We start from the raw sequence: 21456 nt of genomic DNA, 5'->3' as shown, positions 1-21456 counted from the left end.
TCCTAATGACCAAAACTCACTACCTATTGTTCCTTTCTCAAAAGTTATGTTCTCACAGGGGCGCCTAGCTGGCTCAGTCAGTAGATCATGTGACTCTTGATCTCAGGATTCTGAGTTCAAGCCCCATGTTGGGGGCAGAAATTACTTCAAAATAAAGTTTAAATTTAAAAAAGTACATAGTCTTGGGGCGCCTGGATGGCTCGGTTGGTTAAGCATCCAACTTTGGCTCAGGTCATGATCTCGCGGCTTGTAGGTTCAAGCCCCATGTCCAGCTCTGTGCTGACAGCTCTGAGCCTGGAGCCTGCTTCTGATTCTGTCTCCTTCTCTCTCTGCCCCTCCCCCACTTTTGCTGTCTCTATTAAAAATAAATAAACGTAATAAAAAAAAATTTTTTTTAAGTAAAAAAGTATATAGTCTTACAAATGAAGTATGCACAATGCTTAGTAACCAAGAAGTTACAAATTCAGGAAAATTGTATTTGAATTGTATGATAAATGAAAAATGCTAACTGCAACATAAAGGCACAAATACACATAACACATAATTAAAATTCAACTGTAAATATGAAAAGTAACTAGAGATTTTATTAATTAGCACAAAAAATTCATGTTCAAAATTACAGCCTACTCTAAACCTGGCAGGCTACAGAACCACTCTAGCCTTTAGCGCATCTGATTTGGCCAGAATAGTGGGTTTTAATCCGTCTGCTTTGTTTTAATGTGAATTTGACTACTTTAAGGAAGTACAGTACCAGTATTTTGTTTTACCACACACACCCCCACTCCCAGTTGTATAATGCTGAGCCTCATTTATGTTAGTTGGCCCTAGAAGTATTTAAATTTGCAAACCTTGCAATTAATTGCAGGTGAAGATGTTTGGTCTCTTATGCAAATTCTGAAATGACTTTGGAAAACTCTGAAATAACCACAGTCCTGGACAAGCACTAATTTTTTTCAGTGATACAAACATTATAGAAAAATAAACAATGAAATATTTTCTTCAGGCAACCTTAGGTTCACCATTCTGTTTTCCGAGATTCTCCAGTATCAAAAAAGCTTCAGAAGTCAACCACCCCAATTTTCATCATTTGCCTATTAGGTTTAATTAGAGAACCACTGGGGGCCCGGGGAGGCAACGTGACTAGTCCAAGGTCCTATAGCCAATTCGTATCTTGATTACAAATGGGTTTTAAATTTACTTCCTTCCCCCAGTAAGATTTTGATTTGTCAAGGGCAAAGAGTAGTGTTTTCCATTATTTTGAGGCTTTTTCTAACACTCTGCTCAGCAAATATTCAATAAGTGGTACTGAGATTTCCTCCTAAGAGATAAACTCAATTCTTGTTTATAAATCCAGTAAAACCTTGGTTTGTGAGCATAATTCTTTCTGGAAACAAGCTTATAATCCAAAGCACTTGTATATCAAAGGGAATTTCAAGAACCATTGGCTCAGTTGTGATCATGTGATGTTTGGCATCATGTACTATTTGTATTAAGACATTGCTCGTTTATCAAGTTAAAATGTATTAGAAATGTTTACTTGTCTTGCAAAACACTCGCAGAACAAGTTACTTGCAATCCAAGGTTTTACTGTAATCAGAACCTGGGGCACCTGGGTGGCTCAGTCAGTTAAGTATCGGACTCTTGGTTTTGGCTCAGGTCATGATCTTGTGGTTCATGACTTTGAGCCCTGAGTTGGGCTCTGTGCTAACAGCACAGAGCCTGCTTGGGATTCTCTCTCTCTCTCTGCCCCTCCCCTACTTGTGCTTGCTCTCTCTCTCTCTCTCGAAATAAACTTAAAAAAAAAAAATCAGAACCCAACTTACACAACGTTCTGTGTCAATTATATTTCAATAAAGCTGGAATTTAAGGTGTTACTTCTCTCTTACGGCATAGTGTATCTGTGAATTAGGGATGGGAGGGAGGTGTGCTAATTCAGATACTGGGAAAGCTACAGTAGATTGTTCCATGCATAAGAACACCTGCTGGAATCTATCTTGAACTCACACGTGTGCAAGCTGGGCATGTGAGGTCATTAATTCCCCACAGAGCAACCCTTGCCAATGGGGTCAGGGGCCAGGCGATAAATGTTCCCCATCTGAGGTACATTCAAACTGCTTCCTAGAAGATTCTGGCAGTTTTCAGCCCGACTGCCCACAGTAGTGACCTCCTAAATAAATAAGCTTGTAGCAGCTTTCTCTCCTGCTTCATTTTCCCAAGCCCCTACTACTGGTTTCTGAGAATCTCAGGGTCCGTTTTCCAGGGTGGGTCGCAGGCTTGACACAATAGAGATGGTCACAACTGGGAGAATCAGCACAATTCATCAGCTTTCTCAACACGTGAGGTCCACCCCTTGTCCCAGGACAGAAATCCAGTTCTTCAAAGAAGAGTGTGCAAGTCTAGTATCATTTCCACACGTAAGTGGGACAAAAAAGAGAGAAGAACTTGTATAAAACCAGGTCCTGGTTTTTTTATGTAAATTCAATGATGCAAATTTAATGATGTAACGTGGAAAGGCGTCTCTTTAAGAACTGGGACAGGCAATGTGAGAACAAAAGTCATAGTCAAAACTCCCTATACTCCTTTCCATGGAACTCTGCAAGGACTCACTACTGAATCTTAACAATGTGCCTTAAAATGATGAAGATACTACTATGTAGGTGACCCCTGAACAAAGCAGGAGTTTGGGCACCGACCCCTCCCATGCAGATTTACACCACACATAATATACCATCTCTGTATTCATCCCCATCCCCTAGAAGAGCTGGATGACAGGAATAAAGAATCTTTTGAAGTCTGTGTACTGCTAAACAGGAATAGAAATAGACTGCCACTCATCATCTAGCTAAGGAAGGCAAATGCAAAAGGTTCACTCACACATCATTGAATTCCTCCAGAGACCTTGCAGGTGTAAAAACATCCAACAGACCAATCACCTATGAGAAAACAGAAAAATCAGACAGTAAATAAATATAGAACCATAGTACCCATCAAGCTTAGTCATTTTAATAGGAACGAATTTCAAATCCTACCATTTCAGTTCAATAACACCACAACATCATACATTTAACTACAACTTATTTTTTACCCATATTATGGTTTTGATTTTTACTTGTTAACATCATTTCCCATAACATATTTTACCACTAAAAACTTCATCTCTTTAGAATTTGCTCACATTTAGCCACTTGTAAATAAGAAGCAAAAAGATTTAGGGCTCTTGACTCACATATGCACTAATAGACTAATGATTAACAAGCAGAAAAAGGTCAGACTTCTAGAACTATTATTACAGTATCATGTTTCTTTTTTTTTAATGTTTATTTACTTATTTATTTTGAGAAAGAGAGAGCGAGCGAGTATGCATGCAAGTGGGGGAGGGGCAGAGAAAGAGGAAGAGAATCACAAAGGTTCTGCACTATCAGCACAGAGCCCAACACGGTGCTCAATCTCACAAACCATGAGGTCATAACCCGAGCAGAGATCAAGAGTAGGACACTTAACCAACTAAGCTACACAGGTGCCCCAGCATCATGTATCTTTTTTAAACGTATTATCATTCCATGAAAATTTTCCAGATGTCGTCTTCAAGACTGATATTTTTGAGCTCCAAAATATTCTCTTAGTATATAATCTTGGTATTATTCTTACAACAGTCTTAAAATTCAGATACTTTTCTTAATCATCATCAGGTATTTGGATCAGAAAATTTAAAAATTTTTTCAAAAGGCTATCTTTATGGAAGGATAAAGCGAAAACTACTTAATACTCAGTAATCCATGGTCTTTGAGCAGTTTTTCTGGTCGTGGAGTTATACTGATCAATCCATTTATACCACCACCATTCCCCAACCACCATCAGTTACTTCTAAAACAAGAGTTAAGAATATCTGGAAATGATCCTGAGAAACTTAACAGGAACCCATGGGGGAGGGGAAGGAAAAAAAAAAAAAAGAGAGAGGTTAGAGGGGGAGAGAGCCAAAGCATAAGAGACTCTTAAAAAATGAGAACCAGGGGCGCCTGGGTGGCGCAGTCGGTTAAGCGTCCGACTTCAGCCAGGTCACGATCTCGCGGTCCGTGGGTTCGAGCCCCGCGTCAGGCTCTGGGCTGATGGCTCAGAGCCTGGAGCCTGTTTCTGATTCTGTGTCTCCCTCTCTCTCTGCCCCTCCCCCGTTCATGCTCTGTCTCTCTCTGTCCCAAAAATAAATAAACGTTGAAAAAAAAAAAAATGAGAACCAACTGAGGGCTGAAGTGGGGTGGGAGGGAGGGAAGGGGAGGGTGGGTGATGGGTATTGAAGAGGGCATCTTTTGGGATGACCACTGGGTGTTGTATGGAAACCAATTTGACAATAAATTTCATACATTAAAAAAAAAAAAAAAAAGAATATCTGGAAATGAAACAAATGAAAGCCAAATGGCCTTCATGAAAATTGACCCATGACAGTGGCCTCATTAGCATGTTGCTCTAACCAACCAAGCTAAACAAACAGCTCTGAAAGTAAAATACACCAATGCTCAAAACCTTATCATGAAAAAGCACACTTTTAATTAGAATGTTACTCCACTCATTCAACTATCAGGCTTTTAAAAGCAATTTCAATTATATAGCCTGAACCCAAAAGGGAAAGGCCTTGGAAGTCAAGGAGAATAGCTTTCCAAAACTTTACATCTTATTCCAAAAGGAAAGGTACCTGTAAGACCATTAGCCAGACAACTGTATACAAGAAAACCAAAACTGGGATGTCTGGGTGGCTCAGATGATTACATGTCCAACTCTTGATTTCGGCTCAGGTCATGACCTTGCAGTTTGTGAGATCGAGCCCCACATTGGCTCGTTGTTGACAGCACAGAGCCTGCTTGGGATTCTCTCTCTCCCCCTCTCTCTGCCCCTTCCTGCTCATGCTTTCTCTCTTTCTCAAAATAAATAAATAAACTTAAAAAAAAAAAAGGAAAACCAAAATTACTTATAACTGTACTACCCATTATAACTATCATTAACATTTTGAGATACTTCCTTTGATTTTTCTGATATATGTAAAATAAGTTCGGGTTATATTCTGCATACAGTTTTATATCCTGCCTTGTCACTATATAATGACTATTCTCATATCTTCAAATATATTTCATGCTCTACCATTTGTATATACCGTTAATTAACCAATTTCCTATCTTTGGACATTTAAGGAACACTGCAACTGTGCATGTACATGTGTATGTAATATATATTTTGCACATCTTGTATTTCCTTCCAGAAAATAAATTTCAACAAATAGAATTACAGCATCAAAGGATACTGATATATTTAAGGATCTTAGTATTGTCAAATTGTCCTACATAAAGCTGAGGTCAATTTACATTCCCACCAATAGTGTATCTGTGACCTTGTAACAGCTCTGAATCGTGCTTTAAATTTAAGTCACATCATTTTCTTTTACCTTCTCCATCTAAACCATAACTGTTTTTCTTGAGCCTGATATACTCCTGGCTTAAGATCTTTGGTCTTTTGATTACTCTGCCCATCCCCACTTGTACTTTAGGTAACTGAGATCTAGAAGTCGATTTCGTTCAACTGTTCCAATATTTTTTTTTTTTAATTTTCTTTTTCAACGTTTATTTATTTTTTTTGGGACAGGGAGAGACAGAGCATGAACGGGGGAGGGGCAGAGAGAGAGGGAGACACAGAATCGGAAACAGGCTCCAGGCTCTGAGCCATCAGCCCAGAGCCCGACGCGGGGCTCGAACTCACGGACCACGAGATCGTGACCTGGCTGAAGTCGGTCGCTTAACCGACTGCGCCACCCAGGCGCCCCTGTTCCAATATTTTTTAATCATTGATTCTTATTACGTGAGATGCTCCATCTCCCCAATGACAGGAAAAGTTTAAAACAATTTACATTGTTTTACATTATTTCAATTGTGATTGTGAAAATCCTCAAATTAAAGTAAAATTAAAACACTAGATGTCAATTTACATAGGATTTTTCATGTAAGAGTTACCTCAAAGATAGTAAAACAATGTAAGTCCAAAATATTTTCAAATAAAGCTCCAACTTCAATTTGAAAACACAACAAGCATTTTGGAATCAAACAGCTGTAAGTCTGAACTCCACAGTCAGTTTGTGATTTCCTGGATCCGTGAACTTATGTCTTTTTCATTCCAATAACCCCAGCATTTGGAATGCTGTCTGGCACATAGCACCTCAAGTAATATTTGTTAAATAAATGAAAGAAAGGAATCCTCTCTGAGCCTCATTTTCCTCATATGAAAGAGAGGGGGATGCGTATTTTTATCACATTGTGAGGAAGATTAAGGAGACAGTGTAACTGAAGGTGCCTAGCACAAAGGACTGACCCTCTGTGGATTACCAAATTAAGTGGTGATCACAGTCCTTAGAGTTTATAAAGAATTACAAAATACAAATCACAGAAACAATCTGAAGCAGCTACTTCCAGTAACGAAATCTGAGATACAAAGCTAATCTAAATTATTCAAATGACTAAGAAGCATGCCTGCAAGAAGCACAATAAACTGATTTGGAAAAAATAACAGCACAAGCATGTTAGCAAACAGTCTATCAAATTTTAATTTCTTTAAAAGGACACATCTTATGATATTAAAACTACCCATGTTACATCAAAGTATCTTTAATTTTTTGTGGGCTTTTACATTAATTACATTACATTAATTGTATTTATGGAGTACTCACGAAAAGGAAAATACTATAAAATGAGTTTCCCAGCATTAAACTGGGGAACTTGGGGGAACATTCCATAATCTATTCACTTCTCAATTCTTATTTTGCTAAATGTTTGTTTGTTTGTTTATTGATTTTGAGAGAGAGAGAGAGCACGAGTGGGGTAGAGGCAGAGAGAGAGGGAGAGAGGATCTGCTCAGCACAGAGCCCAACAAGGAGCTCTATCCCACACTGTGAGATCATGATATGAGCCAAAATCGAGAGTTGGATGCTGAGCCAACTGAGCCACCCAGGTGCCCCGATTTCCCATTTCTTGAATAGAAATTTCCTTTTAATTCAAGTTATAGTTTAGCCTGTTTCTTTACTCCCGCTTGCAGACACCCAAAAGTAACCCAGGAATCAATTATTTAGAAAAGACATTTACAATACAAATAATCAGCAAATGTCCCTGATGACTGTCCTTCAACAGTCAAAAACTGATGGACAGAAGTGATACATTTTTACCAAATTGGCACACACTCAAGAGAAAGCCCACTTTAACTCAGAAACCAACAATATTTAATATCTTTAACACAAGTGCACCAAAACAATGACCGGATCTACCACGGTAAGGTAGATCCCAAATAAAAATTTTTAAAGGATTCCTTGAATAGTTTTAAATTTCAAAATGCACAGATCTCCAGGCCCTTAACTCCAGGCAATCTTTACAGTACCTACCCAGAAGGCAAAAAGCTGCAGCTGGCAAGATGCTCCCCTTTCATGTTTCCTTAGAGCAGGTGTTAATGAGATCAAGGTCGCAAGTTCAATCAGGAATGCACCAGGTAACTTTGTTCAAAGAATAACTCTTATAGGCACAGAGGATATTCTCCCTAGCTCATTCCCCTTTACCCATCTGGTAAATGTGTGTCTGCCATTCGTTATCACTAATAAAAGAAATAAACTCAAGATGACATATTGATTCTGAGTCCAGCATTTTTGGGGAAAAGATCACATGTGCATTTGGCACCTAGAAATTACATTTGTTACCAATACTTAATATTGTCAAGAGTTTTAAGCTGCTACTGTTTTTGGAGGCCTGGTGTTTTTGGAGGTACCGTGGCCCAAAAGAGTCATTTACTTATTTATTTTACAGATTTTATTTTTAAGTAATATCTACACCCAATGTGGGGCTCAAATTCACAACCCGGAGATCAAGAGTCACATGCACTACTGACTGGGTCAGGCAGGCAACCCCCAAAAAAGTCATTTAAGAGAAAGAAAGAGGAAGAGAAAGAGGAAGATGAAGGAGAGGAACTCCTCTAAAAATCCTCGACTAAACTTACTTGGAAACCTTGGCTCTTCCCTGGGTAAAACTACTTTTACACTGTCAGTTCCTAAGGGTTTGTAGAAGAGGCTGAAGTTCAGGAATTTTTCTACATGGAGTCAAAGTCTGTTAGCCCCTTCCCATTCCTCCTTCAAATACTTGCCAACAGAAGAGAGAACTCTGAAACGTTCAGCCATGTGCCTTCTTTTGTTCAAAACCAAATCACCAATACTTAAGTACAGGTGCTCTACATTCATACTGCTAATACCTAAACATGTTACCATAAAAAGACCAACTGCTATTAAGCAAGCTGCTTATACAACACCTTGTGTAGATTAAAATCCTAATACTATCAGTCCTCTTTTTGAAAAGATTCTTTTAGCCTCTCCTAAATTAGAACAATTATATCCCATCACTGTGGCCTTTTCGTTTCTACAGAGTGACCCAAATGTAACCAGCCTAATATCATATAAGACACATTTTGAAGTGTCTCATTACAGAAAACTAAAGCACAAAAAACTAAATAAGGCTGTTTCTTATGACCAGTAGAAAAGCCAAGGCATGGATTCAGATAACCCAAAAGAATCCCTGCCCTAAACATTGGCTTAAATGGTCTATGAAGCGAGGCAGAACAATAAAGTATGGCACTGGTAATCTAAACCAGATGTTCGTAAATGAGCGCTGGCAACATCGGTGGGATCCCAAGGCCTCCTGAAAGTGCTTTGGGGTTCCATAAATGTTTGGCTTGTATTCCATTTTCAAAGTATTCTTTATTTAAAAGCTATGATAATGTCTTTGTCACATTTATTAATGTGTAATGAAAAACAGCATACACACTCAACTGTGTTAAAAACCAAATGTAAACGCATCAGTTAAGCTGCCAGGCCACCTTGATTTTATGCAGACCCTGGAAGAGAGCTTCTCCTGCTGGCTTTTTCCATGTATATCAACTTCTTGTAAACATGTCACTGATTGGGAAGGCTGCAGCTCTGCACGGAACTCTTTAAAAACTCAGGTTTGCACATGGATGCTCATGCACACTATACCCAGGAATAGAAGTTACCTGTGGAGAACAACTTGCTCAATAGGATGCAATTAAAACAAACTATGAAAATAAATAAGAAGCTACAGCTGTAATTACAAGAGCATCCATAATCCAATTCCAAATTTAAGTCTCAATGTTCCCAATGTAGAAGAAATTTGTACCTTGGGAAGCAAATGTATGTTAATAAAGGATCACATCTCTGTAATTTTTTTCTTACCATGGGAAAAAAATTCAATTATTAAGACAGAAAAGGTCTGAATAGCCAAGTAATAAATTTACAGATTTTGAATTTTTTTCTACACCATAACAATCCATAGGGTCAAATGATTCTAAAATCTCTATCGCCACTGTTTCTACAATGCTACAAATTTTACAGATCCTTTCGTACACAAACACATAAATTCTTTTAAACTTGATTTTGAAATTTAGGAAAGTAAGTATCTTCAATCGATCGTTTTTTTTCTCTTTCAGCTAACATTGCAATTGCATCCCTTTATTTACTGCATTGGGGTTTTTACGTTTATTTATTTATTTATTTTGAAAGACAGAGTGTGTGTATGTGTGTGCACTCGTGCCAGTGAGCAGAGCGGGGGTGGGGCACAGAGAGAGGAAGAGAACCCCAAGCAGGCTCTGTGCTGTCACAAGCAGGCAAGCACAGAGCCCTACTCAGGGCTCAATCTCACGGAACATGAGATCATGACCTGAGCTGAAACCAAGAGTCGGATGCTCAACCGACAGAGCCACCCAAATGCCCCCACGGTATTAGGATTTTCTAGGATTTTAGGATTTTTTGCAGTATGGCATTGCTTTCAAATTCCCAAACTGACAGAAAGGAAAAAGTTATATTTAACTTAAACGATGTCTTTGTCACATTTATTAAAATGCCTGAACTTGGAAAAGCTGTCTTGAAAAAGATTAAAAAGGAAAATTATAATATTAAATTATCCATAAAATAACAGCCACCTTTGAAAGGACATTCAGTGAGCCTAACACATGCTGCCTCAAACTTCCCCACCGAAATAATCCATAATAACATAAAATAGCCTTGGACTCCCATATTTGGACACTACAGCCTGAAGTAAATGTAGTAAAGAATGCAAATTTGTTTAATCTTTTCTCTCAAAAATCCTTTCATTAAAAAAGTCTGTTCAATGCAGTGGCCACTACACCCCAGTACGAGGCACGGTCCACAGTGTGATGCGTTCTAATGTACGCCCATTTGCAGCAATTAAAACACAACTTTTTCCAGTTTATTCAACAGCAGCATTTATTCTTCCTTGAATGAATAACTTACATTTTCGTGTTTCATATGTTTAAGTAACCGCAGTTCTCTGTAGGTCCTTTTGGCATGAATGATGGACTGAAACGGTCTGGAGAGCTTCTTCACTGCCACACGTAACCCAGTTTTTGTGTCAAAGGCAGCACTAAGGAAAAAAAAAACAAAACACAGGAAAAATTCATCATTAAATGTGCTTTAAATATTTCAAAATCAGTATTTATAAGGCTTTTCCTTTTTCAGATTAAATGGGTCTACACAAAGATACATAAAAAGTATAAAATATAAACATAAAAACTAAAACAACCTATGATCCCACTATCCAAAGTAATCTGTTATTTATGGTGTTTCCTTCTCATCTTTTTTTTGATGCATCTAAATCAGGGATCAGAAAATTTTTTCTATGAAGGACCAGATAGTAAATATTTTAGACTCTGGGAGGCTTAGGGTCTTTGTCACAACTCCTCAACAACTCTGTGGTCATAGAAAGCAGCTAGACAATAAATTTAAAAATGGATGTAGTTGTGTCCCAGTTAACTTGAAAATAAGCAGCCACTTCATCTACATGAGCCAATAGACTGATATATAAAGAGCTGGACTCTGTCTTCTCTGATGTAGCCTTCCCTGTCACCTTGCCACCAAATACTGCCTGACCAGAGAGGAGGGCTTGGGATGCTTTCAGGGCAATGAGTTGGCACAACAATTTCCTGAGCATCTACAAAGTATCTGCCACTTTTTAGAAGCTTAGATGTAGTAAGGAACAGGTCAACAAATCTCAGCCCTCAGGGGATGGGGGTAGGGAAGAACAGGATAATAAAAATAATTTCAAATAGTGATGAATGTTAGGACTAAATAAAACAGAATGGGACAAATGAAGACAGCCAGTGGGGTTTTGTTACTTTAGCTAGAATGTCTGAGGAAGTACATTTGAGCTGAGACGACTGAATGATGAGAAAGCAATAGCCATATAAAGGTATAGGGAAAAAGAACGTCAAACAGAAAAAAAACAACAACAGTATTATTAATATTTATGGAGTCTTTATCATATACCAGAAACTATTCTAGGCCCTTTACATTAATTTTTAAAATTAAAATTAAAATAATTTTTAATCCCTAACACCCCTACAAAGTGAATGCTATTATCATTCCCCCAGTCAGAAATTTGGAAACTGAAGCACGGAGAGATTAAGCAACTTGACCATGATCACAAAGCTAGAAAGTGGCAGGAGCAGAGAATCTGGATCCACAGCTCATGCTATTAACCACTTTGCCATGCTGCCTCTCAGAAGAACTAGTGCAAACAAAGGAAAAAAGAAACAGTGGTAGAAAAACTATGGCGTGCTGGAGGGCATAAAGATGGCCTGTGTAGGTGGGACACAGGGAGCAAGGGGAGAGTAGAAAAGAATGAGGTCAGAGGCATGGGCAGAGGCTAGATCATGTAGGACAACTACAGCAAGAATCCTGATGTGTATTTTAATTATTTTTAGAGACTGGGCTAATCCAATCATGCCGCATCCTCCTGTTCATCTCAGCCTCTAATGGGCATCCAAGACTTTGGGATCATCTACCATGACCAAACTCTTTCCCATGTGACTCTGTACTTGTTCCAGAAGTTCCCCTCCCTTCACTCCCAAATCCTTACACTATGTCCTTACTCTTCAACTCCCAATTTGTTATCAACTCCTGTAAATCTTCAACCCCTTTTCTGAGCCTTCCCTCCAACTCTTTGATTTAATTGAAACTAGGCTCTACCTTGAAGACACTACTTGTCTTACAGCCCTGCCCTTAGCGGGCACATCCCAGGTACCTCAAAGCTAGCAGGTGGGGCAGATGTCCTCCTTGCCAACCATGCCTACTTCCAGCCTCTAATTCTCCATTAGTTCCATTCTCCCTGCTGCTATAATCCACTGACCTGGAATTTTCCATTATTTACCAAAAAGTTAGTTCCTATCTCAAAGTCTCTCTCCACCCTCAACATCTGTCATCATTCTTGGCAACTTCAACATCCAGGTGGAAGGCACATCCAACATCCTGGCCTCTCGGTTTCCTGACCTCTCCAGGAAACTCCACCTCGTCCAGCCACCTCCATGGTCACACCCTGGACCTCTGTCTCCACCAAAAGCTGCCCTGCCTACACAATTTTGAATGCCAGCACCCGTTTTCCATCACAAACCTTCTTTGCCTTTCAGTTTACTTCTAGTTTAATTGTATCCTGACTACAACAATTTGTGGACCTCATCGTCACTGCCTGATTCGACCCTTCAAGCCCTCTCCCATCTTCATTTTCCTTCTCGCCTGGCTTAGATTGCATGTTCCCTTGTGTGTTTGCCTCTCTCTCCTATACTCACCTGGATAAAGTCTGACTTTGGGTGATCTCAACTATTTTTATTTCCCTTGTCTGAATCCAAGAACAAATTGTGGTTGAAGAAAAAAAAAAAGGACAATCATACAGACTGGTTTCATTCTTAATTTCTGGCCTTACCCTCAAATAAGGCTCTCAAAACTGCCACTTTTTTTTTTTAAGATTTTTTTTTTTAAGTTTACTCATTTATTTTGAGAGAAAGAACATGAGCAGGGAAGGGGCGGAGAAAGAGGGAGAGAGAGAAAGGAAGAGAGAGAACCCCTAGTAGGCTCTGCACTGTCAGTGCAGAACGCAACACGGGGCTTGAACTCATGAACCGTGAGATCATGACCTGAGCTGAAACCAAGAGCTGGACACTCAACCGAACCACCCAAGTGCCCTAAAACTGCCATTTTTTTTCCCTAGGAAGTCCATTTTCTTACTCAAAGTCATCATTTGACACTGTCACTCTCTTCAAACCTCTAATTCACTCTCTTCCCTCAAAGTTGTCCTTGGCTTCATTGGGAAAATAGAAACCATCAAAGGGAAGCTCCATCTGCCTCCTGGGTAAGTCTACAAACCCACCTGCAGTTGGACCTATCTTCTCTGCTTTGTCTCTTGCTCTAACTAAGAACACATGTCCTTTCTTACAAAAATCCAAGACCTCTCACTTTGGAGCCATCTCCCTCCTCCTTTCAAGTTCTTTACTCCTTCATTCCTTTTCTCTCTCCATTCTGAGCTTCTGCCTATCTTTTGGATCATTCTCATCAACATAAATATGCTCTAGTTATTTCCCACCCTCAACAAACAAACAAAAACTTAACCTTGAAAGCTCCTCACTACAGTTAATGTTCTCCAAGGGTTCTCAAAGTATGGTTCCTAGATCAGTAGCATTCGTGTCACCTGGGAACTTATAAGAAATGCACATTCTCAGGTGTCACCCTAGACCTACTGAATTGGAAACCCTGAAGTGGGTCCAGCAATCTGTATTTTATGAAGCCCGCCACATAACTCTAACCCACAGTGAAGTCTTTACCTCTGCCATTCCACAGACCAGCAACACTGGCATTATGTGGGAGCTCTTTAGAAATGCAGAATCTCAGGCCTTAAAGTAGAATCTACATTTTGACAAGATCTCCAGGTAATTCATGTGTATCTTAAGGTGTGAGTCATTTCCTTGGCTCCCATTCTTTCCTCAACCCATTACACTGAAACCGTTCTTCTCGGGTCATTAATGACCTGTTACCAAATCCAACTGCCACTTTTCTGGATTAGAAATTGACATGGTTAACACTTCCCCTTTCTCTAAACACTCTCCATTCTGGAGTCCGTATCAGCACATTCTACTGGTTTTCTGTGACCTCTATGGCAACTCCCTCTCTGTCCTCCTTGCATGTGGTTCCTCTACTTGAACTCTGTTAGTTCCTCAGGGCATGGCACTAGGCCCTCTTCTCTCTCCTACATTCTTCTGGATAATCTCATCTATGCCAAGACTTAAATGCCATCTTATATTGAAAACTCCCAAATCTCTCACTGAAGTCCCTTCTCTGAGCCTGACTGCCTTCCTAACATCTCCATATGAAAAACCCATAAGCACCTTAAAGCTTAGCAAGTTCAAAACACCTATAACTATTCCTCTCCTTGTCTCTTATATTTCAATAAATGGACTTTCCATCCAATTGCTCAAGTCAGACATCTGAGTATCACTTGTTTTCTCCCTTTCCTCCAGCTCCAGCCTCCTGGTCCCCATCCAAACCTATCAGCAAGTCTTGTAGTTTCCCATCTCCAAAATACATCTCTAATTCAACTTCTCTTCATTGCACTGCTAACATACTAGTCCAAATCATCCTCGTCACCAGCCTGCCTTCTTCTGCTGGTCTCCCTACCTCCTGTTTTGTGACATTCTTTTTCTTTTTTTTAATTTTTTTTTAACATTTATTTATTTTTGAGACAGAGAGAGACAGAGCATGAATGGGGGAGGGTCAGAGAGAGGGAGACACAGAATCTGAAACAGGCTTCAGGTTCTGAGCTGTCAGCACAGAGCCTGACACGGGGCTCGAACTCACGGACCGTGAGATCATGACCTGAGCCGAAGTTGGACGCTTAACCGACTGAGCCACCCAGGCGCCCCTGTTTTGTTACATTCTAATACACCCACCACAAGCATCCAATTCAATCTTTTAAAAATATAAATTAGATGACACTACCCATTGCTTTCAAATCCTTCAAGAAATTTCCTTGGTACATAAAATAAAATGCAAGTTTCCTATCATAGCCTACAAGGCTCAGATGACCTGACCACCAATGACCACTCTAACCTGCTCCTGCATGACTCTTTCCTTTCCCCCAGCCACTATGTTTTGAACATGCTGGCTCCTTTTAGTTCCTTAAACTCTTCAGACAGGCTGTTTCTGGTTCCTGAGCTGCTCTTCTCTCCCACCTCCACTCTACCCTACAGCCAAGTCCTTCTTCTTCAAGCATTGGTTTAAATAGCCATCCCCCTCAGAGATGTATCAACAGGTCTGTTATTCTCTGTCACAACACCCTCCTTCTTGTTTCCTTCCTTACCCTACAAAAAGGGAGGGGGTGTTCTCTTCTCTCCCACTCCTGTTCCTACAAACCCATAAAATAATAACTTCTTCCCTCTTGGAAGTACCAAGTCAACTTATACTCTTCTCTAAACCCCTCAATGGCTCTTGTGAGACAGAAAATGGCCCCTGCTATGTGACCCATCCTCCTCAACTCTCCACCTCAGTTTGCCTGCCCACCTGTAGGCTGAACATGTTCTCTCCTCCACTGATAAGCCCTTGGGGACCTCCTGGAGCAAGGAATGTCATCAGGTTTCTGGCTGACCTGCCTATGACTGAATGTGCAAGTTCAACTCAGTAGGGAAAAAATAAGAAGGCTACTTGAGCTGCCTGTCCAAGCTGTTCTCCATGCCAGCTTTACAGTAATAAAGTACATATTTTCATCTCTATTTGACTCCTGTATCTATTCAGCAAAAGGTAGGCTAGGATTAATCAGTACCCTATCCCAATAATCACAATTTATTACTGTATGTTTATTTACCACCCAGCAGGGTGGTTAAATAAGGGCTAGGGCTTTGGTGTTAGACAATCTGGATTTCAATTCAAATTCTGTCACTTAGTAGCTATATAATCTTGAGAAAGTTAATTAAATTCTCTCGGGCATATATATATAAAATGAGGATAAGGTACGTATCTAATAAAGAGAATGCTTGTTAAGATTAAATGTGATAACTTTTGTAGTAGCTTTAGCAGAAGGGCCTGGCCTATAGTAAAGCTTAATTATTAGACATTAATAATGTCTGCCTTTCCCATTCATCATAAGCACCTGGAGGGCAGTTACTGTCTTCTGGTTTATCACTTCTGTATTGCACAGTACTTAGCATAATGCCCGGCAGGGGCACACTCTCAAAATATGCTTAACAAAAGCATGAAAGAGTATTTTGTAATGCAGTTATCTGAAACATGAAAGAAAAATCTTCAACTTTATTATTTGGCTCTCAATTTTTACAAATTCAGTAGCATCCAGGGGCACCCAGCTGGCTCAGTCGGTGGAGCGTGCGACTTATGATCTCGGGTTGTAATTTCGAGCCCCATGTAGGGTGTAGAATTACTTAAAAATAAAATCTTAAAAGAAAAATAAATTCAATAGCATCCAACAAGAAACTGATAGTAATGTTAAAAACATACAATTATTGAGTGCTTTGTTATTGCAAGATACTGTTTTTAGATCTTTACATAAATGAACATCTTTATCAAAAAGACATCATTATTGGGGCGCCTGGATGACTCATTTGGTTGAGCGTCCAACTCTTGGTTTTGGCTCAGGTCATGATCCCAGGGTCAGGGGATCAAGCCCAGCGTTGGGCTCCCTGCTGAGCATGGAGCCTGCCTGGGATTCTCTCTCTCTGCCCCTTTCCTCAGCTGGTGCATGCTCTCACTCTCTTAAAAGAAAAAGACATTATTATTATTTCCATTGTACAGATGAGAAAACTGAGGCACAAAGCGATTAAACAATGTGCCCACAGTATGGACAGAAAATGGCAGAGCTGAGATTCAGATTCAACTGGTATGTTTTCAAGCACGAACTCTTAATGGATACCATTGAATGACTCCTTAATGGATCTCCGTATGGAACTCTTAAAGAATAATCAAGTTCAACTTTGCCAACAGTTCAGTCCATTTTAAATATATCCTAATTATATGAACTCTGCTTTTCTAAAATGCTTCCTACTATAATTAATTGCATTTCATATGGACAAAGTATTTCTTGTAATTTTACATTGAACTCAAGATAGCATTAATAAGCATTTCAGAAGAAAAAACTTTCACTCTGGATGCATTACTTTATGTAGGGGAAGTTTCTCAATCCCTAAAGTTCTAACTACTCCCTGTGAATTTAGGACACTGATGGAGTCAATGATGTGGTTTCTTACAAATACCAAAGTATCACTTCCTGAGTATTTGCTGAAATATCTCCTTCATGAGAGCTTTATGAATATAAAAGAAACACTAAACATAGTACCTGATATCACAGAACTTGCCATCTGAGATTATGAAACATACATGAAAGCAAAGAACGCCCAACAACACAGTGTAACTATACACAGTTGACCACGTTTCTACAAAGTGGGTTCAAAAATATATACATTGAGTATACAAATTTATATATAGTGGCGTCCAGCTGGCTCAGTCGCAAGAGCATGTGACTCTTCATCTCAAAGTTGTGAGTTCCAGCCTCACGTGAGGTGTAGAGATTACTTAAATAAAACTTAAAAAAAAAATGTACTTATGGGGTGCCTGGGTGTCTCAGTTGGTTAAACGTCTTGATTTTGGCTCAGGTCACAATCTCAGGGTCGTGAGATCGAGCCCAGTGTGGGTTAATATTCTCTCTCTCCCCCTCCTCCCTCCACTCTTTCTGCCCCTCTCCTGCTCTCACTCTCTCACTTGTGTGTTCTCTCTCTCTAAAAAAATTAGATTAAATAAAAATAACACTCACACTCTCTCACTTGTGTGTTCTCTCTAAAAAAATTAGATTAAATAAAAATAATAAAAATTACATATAATATATAAATTGGGTTCAAAATATGCAAATGTTTACTGCAGCCTGTTCACAAGAACAAAACCAGAAATGACCTTAATGTCCAACGACAGAGAATTTAGATTATGGCACATTCTCCCATATATTGTAGCCATTAACAAGAATCTCCACGGAGTACTAACATGTACATGTTATATTATTGATGGGAAGAAACAACTTTCAGAAGTAAAGAATGAGCCTATCTGTGGAAAAAAAAAGTATACTTGTACATGTATATATACATGTGCAGACAAGAAATATCTAAAATATTCAGAATTTTAACATTTTTACTTATTTATATTTTTGTATCCTCTGATTTTTTTAAAAAATGAGCTTATATCTTTTAATAAGGTCATTAGTGAATTACAAGCATAAGTCATCTATACTGTTCTATTAACCTAAAATAAAAAATAGGTACTAACTTTATTTTTTTTTTCAACGTTTTTTTAAATTTATTTTTGGGACAGAGAGAGACAGAGCATGAACGGGCGAGGGGCAGAGAGAGAGGGAGACACAGAATCGGAAACAGGCTCCAGGCTCCGAGCCATCAGCCCAGAGCCTGACGCGGGGCTCGAACTCACGGACCGCGAGATCGTGACCTGGCTGAAGTCGGACGCTTAACGGACTGCGCCACCCAGGCACCCCGGTACTAACTTTAATAAAGCCACTATTAACATTGTATCTCCTTCAAATGATACTTACATAGCTATACTCACAGAACATAAATTTGTATCCTCTGTTCGTAAGCCATAAGCATTTTCCATTTTACTAAACAATAATTTACAGTAATTTCCTTAAATATCTGCACCACAATCTACTTAACTATTCTCTTTATTGATGGGCATTATAGCCATTCTATTCATTCACATACACAAATACTATAAAAACTACTACAATGGACATCTTAATTCATACTGCTTCATCAATAATTGCATGATTTCCCTGGAACAAATAATTTTTACTTCAAAGGACATACACTTACACTTTTTAAAACATAATATGCTTACAAAAGAGAACAAGCAGGAATTGTTCAGAGAAACTGCTTTCTGTTTGTCAGTTAAGCAGAATCCCTATAGCAAAGCTACTGAAACAAGGAATATACGACCCATCCCCAACACCACCGCTTTAAGCATTTAACTGCTCTGACCTAGCCTCCCGTTACTATCACTAATCAAAACAATGTTTGGAGAGAGGAGAAATCACTCATTTCATCCTAAATTGAACACTGTAATCACCCAAAGCAGAAATTAACAATTTCTTAATCACCTAATAAAACCAATTAAATACCCAAAGGAAAGAAATTCAAATTTACTGAATACCTGACCATGTCACATACTATCTGGGAAATGTTTAATCCTTATAATAACTTTTTGAGATAGTTATATTTACTTTCCAAGATAAGAAACTGATGGTCAGAAATATTAACAACTCACCCAAGGTCATGTAACTCATACACAGTGGGATTCAAACCTGGATTGGTCTAATTTCAGTGTTCACTCTTTTTCCAGAATGCCAAACTGCCCAGGATTAAGGGCAACCCAAGGAGCAGCTACTGGCTTTGCCTTTATGATAATGATTCACTTACTAGTATTACCAGTTGGGCCTCTTAATCACATTTTTTAAATTAGAGCTACAAATAAAAACCTTGTTTTCATGAACAACATCATAAAATGGAATTATCTTTACAATGGTGAGGTTCCCCAAACTAAAACTCAGGATACACTGCTTAATAAGTTTTTCCTACAACTGTGAATTCACATAAAGTCTCCCAAAGTTCTAAAATTAACTCACATTTTATAAAGTTATTCACATGGTAAAGAAAAAATTAAAGAAAAAAATGTAAAACTCATTGAAAGAAGTTATGTCACAGTCACTCATCTGCTATGAATCCAGTGCATAGGATATAATATTCATTAAATAAAACTGAATGGTTAAGTACACATTCATATTTGCCTCCTCCCTCCCTGAAAAAAACTGGCTTACTAGATTCTTAATATATCCTAATATAATTGTTTAACTTCTAAATTTATTTATCCTACTTTATTCCACAATGGATTTAAAGCAGCCTGGAACTGTACATACATAATTTGAAATGACAGTGATTACAGGAGAATAAACTCTGGACGGATGAGGTTAATATACAAATGTATATTATGAGGGGCGCCTGGGTGGCTGTTACGTCCCACTTCAGCCTAGGTCTTGATCCTGCAGTTTGTGAGTTCAAGCCCTGCATCGGGCTCTGTGCTGACAGCTCAGAGCCTGGAGGCTGCTTGGGATTCTGTGTCTCCCTCTCTCTCTGCCCCTCCTCCAATCATGCTTTCTCTCAAAAATAACCATTTAAAAAATTGAAAAAAAAAATGTATATTGTGAGGTCCTTTCTAAATACCCATTAGAGGTGGGTCTCAATTTTGGCTCTGAGTCCACTAAAGCCATCACACAACAAGAGAACACAACCAGTTAAGACATGAGTCACAGGAACCATATAATAAAAACAAACTGGGTACTCAGGAGAACTGAAGAAAGGCATAATTATTCCTGTAGTAAAACCAGAGAAAAGTTCCTCCTGTGTATGTTTATGAAGGAGACACTGTATAATGTGGTAAAAATGTCCTAATCAACATTCTTACACAAATATAATAGTGGGTTTCTGATGGTTCTTTTCTTAGAGTATCCATCAGTGGAGACTTTCATAAAGCCAACATACAGTTCATTATTAGCAAAGGTGGGTGGAGAGTACATAATAGCATGGCACTCTGCTCTCTGACGGACTTAATCAAAGAGGAACTCTTAAGTGTGTTTAGAAAAAAAGAGAGTAAGTTCCATGTTCCTCAGAATCCTCCAAAGAGGATTTTCACCAACTGAGCTTTTGATAGGTTTAGAGACACAGGTTTTGTTTCTGCTCCGTGGCTGGCACCCAGCTTGCAGATTTTGTGTAGCAAAGTAGAGGCAGATCAACACACTCTCCCAGCCAGGTGAGCTGCTAGGTAGAGGAAGAGAGACAGCCCCTTAAGAAAGGCCGAGGACAAGTGCCCACACTCACAGAGTGACAAATGACAGCACCAAGTCTTTCCTCAAAAAACAATTGGGGTTTTCCGCAAACAGAATGAAGAATGAGCAATCACCTGACAAGTCTCTGAGTAATCTGTGGGGATCAGAAGTGGTTTTACAGTTTCTTTCAATGGTCATAGATGACTTCACTAATCCCTGAATGATGTTAATGAGAAAAAAATGAACCCTCAATCATGGTTAAAAAGACAAACACAATTTTATTTTTGGAAATTAATGAAAAATTTAAATATATTAAAATTTGTAGTTACAATGAATTAACAAATTCTCATTAGTGCATTAATTAAAATACCTAAGGGGAGAGGTACCTGGGTGGCTCAAGGGGTTAAGCATCAACTAGATTTGGGCTCAGGTCATGATCTCATGGTTCATGGGATCCAGCCCCACGCCTGGCTCTGTGCTGACATGCAGCCTGCTTGGGATTTTTTTTCTCTCTCTCTGCCCCTCCCCTGCTCATGTGCATGTGCGCTCTGTCTCAAAATAAATAGACTTTAATGTGTATCTAAGGGGAAAGAAATAGTTTGCAAAAACATGACATCTCTTCTCCCAATCATACAGTTTGAGGCTTTTTTCCAATTGAATTCAGGTTAATTGATAACAGCCTTTAAAATGTGCCTTTTAAATAACT

General features: G+C 39.0%; 1 protein-coding gene across 6 annotated transcripts in view; it reads right to left on the bottom strand.

Moving 5' to 3' along the window:
* MAPK14 (mitogen-activated protein kinase 14) overlaps nucleotides 1-21456 on the bottom strand; it is a 76928-nt gene that overhangs the window by 41227 nt on the left and 14245 nt on the right. For all 6 annotated transcript variants that reach the window (XR_005789692.1, XM_040473322.1, XM_040473320.1 and 3 more), the window contains exons 2-3: nucleotides 10334-10463; nucleotides 2875-2933 (exon numbers count right to left, since the gene is read on the bottom strand). Coding sequence is in view for 5 of the 6 variants with exons in the window: in XM_040473322.1 (XP_040329256.1) it covers nucleotides 2875-2933; nucleotides 10334-10463 (189 nt within the window). In the remaining variant the exon portion in view is untranslated. The remainder of the gene's footprint in view (nucleotides 1-2874; nucleotides 2934-10333; nucleotides 10464-21456) is intronic.

Source organism: Herpailurus yagouaroundi, unplaced genomic scaffold, assembly GCF_014898765.1.
Source record: "Herpailurus yagouaroundi ecotype Mexico unplaced genomic scaffold, PumYag 139, whole genome shotgun sequence".
NCBI classification, from domain to species: Eukaryota; Metazoa; Chordata; class Mammalia; order Carnivora; family Felidae; genus Herpailurus; species Herpailurus yagouaroundi.
The sequence above is the reverse complement of the archived record's forward strand: the minus strand, read 5'-3'. Positions and strand labels throughout refer to the sequence as shown.